General features: G+C 49.9%; 1 protein-coding gene across 1 annotated transcript; it reads right to left on the reverse strand.

The window, feature by feature from the left end:
• Window positions 1–531: 531 nt before the first annotated feature.
• On the reverse strand, window positions 532–9,346 carry LOC104841038 (cytochrome P450 4B1-like). Its single transcript, XM_010582421.1, has 12 exons — window positions 9,006–9,346; window positions 7,949–8,090; window positions 7,198–7,242; window positions 6,407–6,534; window positions 5,815–5,974; window positions 5,604–5,747; window positions 5,290–5,396; window positions 4,307–4,497; window positions 2,765–2,898; window positions 2,230–2,294; window positions 1,428–1,510; window positions 532–700 (listed from the first exon to the last, which is right to left on the reverse strand). The coding sequence occupies exons 1-12, from the start codon at window positions 9,189–9,191 to the stop codon at window positions 532–534; spliced, it is 1,554 nt and encodes a 517-aa protein (XP_010580723.1). The 5' UTR covers window positions 9,192–9,346.
• Between the last annotated feature and the right edge of the window lie 820 nt (window positions 9,347–10,166).

Raw genomic sequence — 10,166 nt, forward strand, 5'->3', positions numbered from 1 at the left:
AGCCAAACCACATTAGAGCAGCAGCTCCACAAGGCTTTATTCTCATTTCAGCGAGGAGGATAAGGCTGATCACACGTCGTTTTCGGTGCAGTGAGTGCTTTCTCCAGGTTAGCTGGTGATATGTCTCTGCGCTGGCTCCCTGAGCACCCTCAGCTCAAGGAAGTTCAGTGCCGGGGCAGAAAAACCCACTGGCCTTCATCTCTATAATGGCAGGCACAGTGCCAGCCCCAGAACAGGTTAGGGGAAATAATGTGGAGGGTGGTCCGTGGGGATGCAGCGTGGCTGTGGGGAGGATCTCTCCTGCCCTGGCTCACCCAGGCTGGAGGCAGGGAAGGGTTGTGGTGCTCAGGCAGTGGCCAGGCTTTAGACAGCTGTGCGAACCCCGCTGGCGTTGTTCGCTGCCGTGCCCGAGCGGGGAGATGGCAATGGTGCAAATACACAGGTGGGTGACAGAAGTCCCCCCAGGCAGCGTGCAAGTGCAGGGTGGTCCTTTGGGAAAGCTCTTGCCCCCTGCTGTGGTACCCTCTGGGATCAGTGAATCTTCTTCAAATGCAGGTGGAACCCGTTCCTGGACTTGAGGATGAGCTGCTGTATCGGTGTGGGAGGCATGGACGGGTTGGGGCAGAGCTCGAAGCAGAGCAGGGTCAAGGCCAGCGCTACCTTTATCTCATTCATGGCAAACTGCTGCCCGATGCAGTTCCTGGGGAGAGGATGACAAATGCCACAATTGCTGCCTTCATCCCCAACCGCCCCCGAGCTGGACTCAGCCCATGTGCGATCTGGGGGACCTCCAGCTGCTGCGAGGATGATGCCACATCTTACCTAGGAATCCCCTGATGCCCCACCAAAATGCACCTAGCTCTGCTGTGGGGTATTGCTGGTTTTTTATTAATAAGCATTGAAAAAAGTTATGAGAAAGAGAGAACCAGGGCTTACTTCACTAGAAAGAGAGTTGCATGGATCCAGCTAAAGACCCAGACACCTCAGAAAGGTTATTTTTGGCTCTGTGTGGAGTATCCATCTCCTCTTGCAAGTTACTGAGACCTTGGTATCCTGCATTTGTGTATGGATACAGCATGGGAACCGCAGAGACTTGGACCCGGCTTGGCTTTGAGGTGCACTGAGTATTCACCCTGAAACAAGGGAGCCTGTGTTCCCAGTGCAGGCAACAGAAAATGTAAACATCTCCACAAAGCCACAAGAAAAGTGTGTGAAACTCTACCGTGACCACAGAGCCTGGGGTGTGGGAAACAGTCTGGAGCTGATGGAGCACGGTGGAGATCCTGTTACGGAAAGCCTGCCTGAGTTGGCCAAGCCAACTTGGCTTATAGGCATGGAGGGACGATTAGCTTCAGGAGCTCGGCTCTGAGCTAGGTCTCCCATGCAAGGCAACCTACGGGGAAGGAGAGAGATGAATGATGTCCCACCTGGATCCAGCAGAGAAAGGCATGAAAGCGTGGGAGTGCCTCTGTGCTGAGTTCTCCGGAGAAAACCTCAGGGGATCATAAATCTGTGGGAGAAACAAAGGCTGTTTGGTCAGTATTTGGTCTGATATGAGCAGCAGAAGGTTCTTTCCTGGTCCCCAAGGTAGGGCTGGATGTGGCCTCTGCTGCTCCTGGGGGAGCTGCAGCTGACAGGCATCTGTCTACAAAGCCACTGGGTGGATGAGAAGAGGACGTTGGTGTCTGTGTGGATCTTCGTCTTGGAGATACCCAGACGACCCACTACAGCACCCAAGATGCCTGCAGGTGTTTTATCATCCATGGCAGCAATGATCAAGTCAGACTCCCTCCAGCCCAGAAATACTTGATCCTGGGTCTCCAGACAGCCACTGGAGAGAGGCAGCTGTGCACCCCACTTCAGGTTTCCCAGCTATTTCTTTCCTTGAAGCCTCTAAGATATCAGCTTCAAATCACACACTGCCTGGAGGGCTTGGGACTTCTCATGCCACGCTGGGACCTAAGTCTATCCAGGGTAGCTGAAAGCAGTCTGAGTATCTCTGTGTCACCATGCATAAAGACAGACTATTCAACACCCTTTCCCAGCACTTTGTCACGTCCAAAGCCTTTGGGATGTTTGGTAACTTCATTGAACTTTGCATTTAGATATGGATTGTTGGAATAAGAGGGAAAAAAAACATGGCAGGGAGTCACAGGCTGCCTTGTTCAAGGGGAGTGGATGTCTGGGCTCAGAGATCATCTTTCTCTTCTTGTTATAAAGGTGAAATACCTCAGGGTCCTCCCACACATCCCGGTTCCTGTGAATAGCAAATATGTTCACTCCAACCTGGCAGCCTGTAAAAGAAAAATGAAAAAAAGCTCATGACACCTCAGAGTGAAGACCCAGGAGAGGTGTTTGCCTCCCTGGGGTCTGTAGGGGCTGTTGCAGGAGATCTGACAGGGATGATGCCCAGCCTGTCCAGGCAGGTGACCTCCTGAAACCTTCACATGGAAGAAACAATGGCCTCAGAGCTGGGCCCCATTTTGGTACCAGTGGGTGAACTTTTACTCTTGGTCAGGAAAAACACTTTGCAAGTCCCCTTTGAGCTCTGTGAACCCCCATAGTGCCCTGGAGCATGTCCTTGGACTCTTTCCAGCCACCCTTCTGGGCTCACTGTGATGGCAAGCTGTGGTGGCTCTGTACAGCTCTTTGGAGAGAAAAGAGAGACTGGAAGCCCCCCCAGCCCCCCGCCCCCCAGCAGCTCTAACAAGGATGCCCCACTTGTCACGGACAGCAGCATGAAAGATGAACAAACTCAACAGACCTGCTGGCAAGCTGCGTCCATCAGGAAATGTGACAGGTTTAGAGAGGTATCGGGACACAGAAGGAACCGGTGGGAATAGACGCAAGCTCTCTTTGATGCACATTGTTGTGTAAGTCATCTTCCCAAGGTCCTCCCTGAAAGCAAACCAGGGGGTCAGGCTGTGTTTGAGTGACAGCAATGGGGACACCAGCAGCCACAGCCTGTGCTGCACACTGGGTGGACTGGATGGCCATGTCTCCCATCTTCTGTTGGGGTTTCTCCTTCTCCTAGTCCTCCCTTTGCTGCCAGCACTGCTATGTGAAAAGCAAAATGCCCCAGTGCAGATGCAATATAAGGTAGATGAAGTTTCCTTCTCAGGATCATAGAATCACAGAAGAGTTTGGGTTGGAAGGGACCTTTAAAGGTCATCTAGTCCGACCCCTCTGTAGTAAGCAGGGACATCTTCAACTAGATCAGGTTGCTCAGAGCCCTGTCCAACCTGACCTTGAATATTTCCAGGGATGGGGCATCTACAACCTCTCTGGGCAACCTGCTCCAGTGTTTCACCACCCTCATTGTAAAAATTTCTTCCTTATATCTAGTTGAAATCTACCCTCTTTTGGTTTAAAACCATTACCCCTTGTCCTATCACAACAGGCCCTGCTAAAAAGTTTATCCACATCTTTCCTGTAGGCCTCCTTTAAGTACTGAAAGGCTGCAATAAGGTCTCCCCAGAGCCTTCTCTTCTCCAGGCTGAACAACCCCAACTCTCAGCCCTTCTTCATAGGAGAGGTGTTCCATCCCTCTGACCATTTTTGTGGCCCTCCTCTGGACATGATCCAACAGGTTCACGTCCTTCTTATGTTGTGAGCCCCAGAACTGAACGTAGTACTCCAGGTGGGGTCTCACGAGAGAGGAGTAGAGGAGCAGAATCACCTCCCTTGACCTGCTGGCCACGCTCCTTTTTATGCAGCCCAGGATACGGTTGGCCTTCTGGGCTGTAAGCACACATTGCCGGCTCACGTCCAGCTTTTCATCCACCAGTACCCCCAAGTCCTTCTTGGCAGGGCTGCTCTCAGTCCCTTCATCCCACAGCCTGTCTTGATACCAGGGGCTGCCCCGACCCAGGTGCAGGACCTTGCACTTGGCTGTTGAACCTCATGAGGTTCACATGGGCCCACTTCTCAAGCTTGTCCAGGTCCCTCTGGATGGCATCCCATCCATCAGGCATGTCAGCCACACCACTCAGATTGGTGATGGCTGCAAACTCGCTGAAGGTGCACTCGATCCCACTGTCCATGTCACTGATGAAGATATTAAACAGTACTGGTCTCAATATGGACCCCTGAGGGACATCACTTGTCACCGATCTCCACATGGACATTGAGCCATTGACCACTACCCTCTGGATGTGACCATCCAACCAATTCTTCTTCCACTGAACAGTCCATCCATCAAATCTGTATCTTTCCAATTTAGAGAGAAGGATGTTGGGGACTGTCAAAGGCCTTAAAGGATAAGTGAAAAGAGTTCAAAGTAAAGGAATAAGAAGTCCTAGCTCACCACTCAATGGTATCTCGGTCTCCCAAGATCCCCTGGATCTCCTCCCTGCACCGTTGCTGGTACTCTGGGTGTAATGACAGGCAGTAGAAAAGCCAGGAGATCCCGCTGGCCGTGGTATCATGACCTGCAAACATGAACGTGTCCACCTCGGCACGCAGGTCCTCATCAGATAGCCCAACTCCATTTGCATCCTAACAAAGAGGAGAGTATATCTTTCTTGAGTGCACATTAATTGGACTTGCTCCTTTGGGTATAAAAAGAACCCTGGATGATGATGAAGAAGGACCCAATTTGGTGTCTCTTGTATCTCCCTGTACATCAGGAAGCAAGCCAGTAGAAAATATATCCAATATATGTGAGACCTTCTGATTACTGACTCTGCAGTCAACAGAGCTACAGAGTTGGGCTTTGTTGGGATACCCATTCCCAGCCCTTCAGAAGGACACCCTATTTGATTCCCTACCACGGGTCCCTATTATGTTTTCCAGTAGTTTGATTTGGATGACTTTTGTTTCAGATTGAGACACAAAAGAAAGCAGAAGGACAGAGTGAGCACAGCATGTGTCTCCTTCCTGCACACCAAAATGGCAGCTTCTGTCCAGAGTATCTGAAGACGTGTGTGAAGGTAAAACTACAGAAGGTAAGAAACAAAATCTCTTAAGAGGACTATAGCCATGGTGACCTCCTTGTAACCTTTTCAAAGAGCCCATTCTTCTCTGGTTTCTGACAGCTCACTTGTTTTAAACTATTAATGTGCTCAGTGAAAATGAACAAGGAAGATGAAAGTCTGTCTGAGTTTTGTATGTTCAGTCACTACATCTCACACATTTGTATTTCCTTCCCTTTCAACCCACCTTTCCCTGAGCTGGGAAATCTGGAGTGGGGAAACTGTTGCCAGCAACTCCAGTCAGGGGTGATGAGCTCCCTGGTGATCCAGGCAGGTATGTTCTTTGGCATTTGATATGATTATTTCAAACACTCACCTTGGTACAAAGAAGAATGTCCAGAAAATCCAGGTGTCTCTTCTTCTGGATCTTGTCAAGTTCCTTCTCATTGGAGAGCAACCTCTTTCTTTCTTTTATTACCTTATCTGCGTAGAAGAATGATCAATCTGTTAGATGTGTCCTGCCCCTCCAGAGAGCTCGTGTAGTTGTCTGCTTGATCAGCAGCTTGGACTCTGTTGAATGTGTAACCCTCTGGCCAGTGCATGCTGCAAACCCTCTCCAAGCTGCTCCAGATGCAAGTGGGGGAGAGGTTCAGCTGGGAGGCAGGGCTGGCGAGAAAGGGGCAGAAATACCTGTGTGGGTGTGGGCCAGCTTGCAGGCATCCCGAAACTCACGGCCTTTGTAAGTCAAGTCATAGAAGACATCCTTGTAAGAAAAAGTCTGGATTCTATTGCTTATGAGGTAGCTCAGGTCATAAACAGCTCTGATATAATAGTCTGAGTTGCTGGAAGGAGACCAAGGTTAAAGCTCGTGTTAGCAACATGAGTGGGGAAACAGTAGCACTTGCTTTCCCAGAATTTGAAAGCTTAGGCACTGACCTCTGAGTCTGACAGTTGGTATTACAACTGAAGGCGCATTTCATGATGCTGTCTAGCGTCATCAAGCTGATGTCTTGAAAGATCTCCACTGACTTCCTCTCTGTGTTCTTCTTTTCCCATTTATCCTAGTGATGGAAACAGGGGTAAGGAGGTACAGACTACCATCTACGATCAGGTCATATTTTCCTGTCCCTCTTCCCAGATCCACACTGCTAATTAGTTTCTTTTCTGCAAGCAGAGGCCCTAGTTCACTATATATTCCGTGAATCTAATCAACTCCTCTGTGCATTTCTTTTTCCAGGTTTACCATTACTGGGCTAGGGAAGGATATTCTAGCAGTGATTGATTTTACTGAAAAGCAGATGGAGGAGAGAATAAGTGGAATGGCCAGAGGAATGTGAGTAGAGCAATTTCAGAACTTCAAAACTACCCCAAAAGTTCAATGAAATTCTAGGAACCATCTAAGTCCAATCTCTTTCCCTCAGTCATTCCCAGACCTGATTATTTTCGCTGGTGCACAGCTGAAAGGTAAAAGTATCAAGAGTGATGATTCTTACCAGCATCACTTTGACCGATTCTGACATCAGGGCCACATAAGATTTCAGCACATCGTAATGAAAGGCTGGTGTGAGCAACTTCCGATGCTGGAACCATTTGGTTCCCTCCAAGTTCAGCAGTCCCTGCCCTGGAGACACAAACAGCAAAGGCACAATTGGCTCCTCCAGACTCTGATCCCGGCTCTGACAGCCTTACTACTGCTCTTGGCCAAGCACAGACTAATATGCAGGATCTGGTGGAGCCTTTTCTCCAGTCTCTCTGAGGCCGTTCACAGCAGTGCTACTTGGATGGAGGAGAAGCGTGCCCACGTGTCCTTCACTGCAACCAGCTGTGCACACCTAATCTACCCTGAAACCAAACCCCTGATGGCAGAGGCACGGGACTTGCTCTCTCAGATGGGTTTTTCTGCCCCAAATGCAATACTTGGGTGCCTTTTGCAGCATACGCTGACAGTTGTTAGCAGGACCCTGGAGGGCTACCTCAAAGCTGCGTGCAAGCCATGAACCTCCCTGTCCTTGGTGTGTCTCACCCCAGTTATCCACGGTAGCATTCAGTCCCTGAGCAAACTGAAGGTTGCTTTGTGAAGGCCAGGCTGTGTGATCCAAGGCAAAGCCACCCGATGTGCTCCACGACTAGGTGGACATCACTGGTACTAATGCTCAGACTCAAACAAACTCTAATTTGCAAGCCCTGGTTTTAGAAGGGAAGAAAGCAAAATAAAGGAAGACAAGACAGAAGCTGCTGAAATGTGCAATACAGCTGAAAGGGATAATGGAAGAGAATGACTTACCGATCCAGGGAACTAAGAATTTGTAGGGTACATCAGACTTGCTATCTGTAAAACAAAGTAGATACCAGAACAGTATGAATGGCTAATGAATTCAACATAACAAAAAAGAAAATTCAAGATAAATTGACATTAGAGTTCGTCCTCTAAATCACAATGTGGAATTAGTCTGATTTCAATATGTAAAATACTCTAACACTAGAGGTGGAGTTTAAAAGCGGTCTTCTACATGTATGACCTTAGTGGACTGGAGAAAACCAGAGAAAGGTATAATGAAAACTGTGTGTGGAGAAGAAATGGCCATGGCAAATCTCAAAGTTGAGATCAACGGGTGGAAGTTACAGAGATGCCCGTGTACGTACCACTCACAGGCATCATGCTCCACAGAAGGGGGCAGAGGAGAAGACTAGAGATGTCTTCTGAGACCCATTGCCATGCCAGCTCACCCACATCACTGGGTTTACTGGCAAACACAGATGTTGTGGTGGTAGATGCCATAGAAGACAGCAAGGCCAATGATAATGGAGACAGTGGACTGGGAGGAACAGGCACATGGTCACTGTTTTGCATGAGAATACAAACTGCTCCGTGAAACCTGGGGCAGGCTGGGAGTCTGCCAAGGGGAGCAAAGGAGGAATTGCAATAGCTGTGAAAAAAGCTGGCAGAGGGGATGACTCCAGGCAAGTTTCCCATGATTCTCTCCGTAGGGAAGTGTCAGGAACATGACTTCCCAAAACCAGATGTAGAGACTTACCTGTTTGGCCAAATATGCTTTTGGCATATTCAGGATGGTGGATTACTAGGGAAGGCAGGACTGGTCCAAGCCATCTGGGAAAGGCATAGGGGTATTCTTCTCCCCATGACACGATCTGATTTAATATTTTAGTGGTATTTAACTGCAACGACAGTTAAGCAGGGACTGAATTCAGGCAGAAAAAGAAGGACGTGCTGGGGATAGCAGAGGCTAAACTTGCTGTCTTGTGGAAAGCACATGCAAGACGTCTTCTCCTGGGAAATGGGCAGAGAGTGGGTGGACTTGCCACAGGAAAGCTTTCTTTGTTGCAGGTGGAGAAGATGCTGGGCATGGCAAAGGGACCGTGCAGAGGTGGCAAACCTGCCTGAGCCACCGAGTCCCTGCAGCACAAGGCAGCTCCATGAAGAGTCCCTAGCTGGGGCCTGGCTGCAGTTGAGCTGTGTTAGGACAGCCTGGGCTCGGAGCAGCTTGATGTCATGCTTGGGAGCTACTGGTGGCATGGGCAATGCCAGGATGCCCAGTGAACAGGCCAGGGAGACCAAGGCTGTTGTTACAGCCCTGTTCTCCAAATTCAGCAGTGCAAGGTGGGCGTGCAAGGTGGGCATGCAACATGAAAGCAAAAACATTTGCACTACAGAAGGATGAAAATGCTTGCGATAAAATGCCCTGCTTTTGTGGTCATGTCTTCTTAACTGAATGTAGGGGGAGAGACTCTTATTGGTAGAAGGTTTAATGCAGAAGAGAGACATTTTATGGTTGCTCATATTTAATAATTTCATGAAAGTCCCAGAAATCACCTAACTCCATCTTTAAGCACATGATCCCAAACAACATGGCTCTGTTTTTTATCAAAACGATGTCCGTCTCATATCCAGGCACCCTTTCTGCCTGCCCTGCGAAAGTCTTGGCACTCCCTGTGCGAAGAGGTCCTCTCCTGTAGGAAGGAACACTAGCAGGGGACATGCACAGCCCACCCAGTGCCCCCTCACATCCTGACTGATATCTTCCACAGTTGTTGGGACAAACCCACCCTGACTGAGCCCAGCTACCTCCTTACCAGGTGATTGTGGCCATAGAGCCAGTGTTTCGGGGGACCAGGGAATGCCTCCAGAGCCTTGATGAGTTTCTTCCTCTCCTTGCAGAACTGGGCCACCTTCAGCAGCACGAAGATGACACCAAGCACCACAGAGAGCTGCAAAATGACAGCAGAAGGTCTGGCTATGTTGTCCAGCAGAGATGCCATGCTGGCCCTGTGCCTGAGATGCCTGACACTGCCTTGTCCTGCCTGCTCCTCTTCTGCTCCTCCCACGCTCGTGCCTGATGGGGAGCTAGTTGCAGGTAAAAATCCTCTCTCTCCTGCTCTGCTGGAGCTGAGCCTGGTGAAGCACTGCTGGCAGCAATTTATAGCAGCAGGAACATCATGGTAATCAATGCGTCAGCTTGGCCAGCAACCCGATTGCCTACTGCTCCCACTCACCCTTTGACCTGCTTCCAGCAACCTGTGGATGGAAGCGGCTTGTTAACAAACAACCTGTACATATTTCCCACTTTCTCTGAAGTCCCGTACGCTCCAGCAGCGAGTGAAAACACTCAGTCATCCATGCCCACGTGGACAAAGCCATAGGAGGGAGTAGGCGAGAGGTAGCCAGGCTCGGGCTCTAGCTGAGCTCCGTGCTGTCCTCAGCCAGTTCAGGCCTGGAAGCTGTTCATCTGCCCATGTGAAGTGAGGAGCAAATGGGCCACCTCTGCCCGACACACGGGTTGGACAGATGCAGCTGCCTTCAGCTGTAAAAGCAATGCTCTAAGGGACTGCAACATCACACAGCACCTGCTCTCCAAGAGGTCCTACCGTAGACAAGCCAGGAGACAAAACTGCTGCCCAGAAGAATTGCTGTGGTCAATAGATAAGTCAAGGAGAGGGAATGCAGCAGAGCAGTAAAATGAGCTGCAGCAAGATTGAGGGCATGTCTAAGCTGATAGGGAGGCATGATGGTAAGGTCATGTTCTCTCTGCAGTCCTGGTGAGTCCTCCTTCCCCTGCCTACACGGCATCTCACCATCCTCCAAAAAAAGCTCCACCTTACCGCATTTATCTCTCCAATGCAGTGCTTGGTTGGGCCCCAGGTAGGACCCCTTCTAGCAATCGCTGAGCAGATCCTGCCGGTTACCTGGGCTCACATCCCGTAGGCGCAGAAGCCTGGAATGGCTTGGAGGGACTT

The sequence above is a fragment of the Haliaeetus leucocephalus genome, unplaced genomic scaffold (assembly GCF_000737465.1).
Source record: "Haliaeetus leucocephalus isolate CR32 unplaced genomic scaffold, Haliaeetus_leucocephalus-4.0 Scaffold848, whole genome shotgun sequence".
NCBI lineage: Eukaryota > Metazoa > Chordata > Aves > Accipitriformes > Accipitridae > Haliaeetus > Haliaeetus leucocephalus.

Bases quoted from the DNA above. Each gene is read 5' to 3' on its own strand.
- LOC104841038 (XM_010582421.1), bottom strand. From the start codon at position 9,191: ATGGCATCTCTGCTGGACAACATAGCCAGACCTTCTGCTGTCATTTTG. The intron at 7,243-7,948 runs GTAAGTCTCTAC...TTTGTTTTACAG, and splicing joins AAGCATATTTGGCCAAACAG to ATAGCAAGTCTGATGTACCC. The intron at 2,899-4,306 runs GTGAGCTAGGAC...GTTTGCTTTCAG, and splicing joins GACCGAGATACCATTGAGTG to GGAGGACCTTGGGAAGATGA.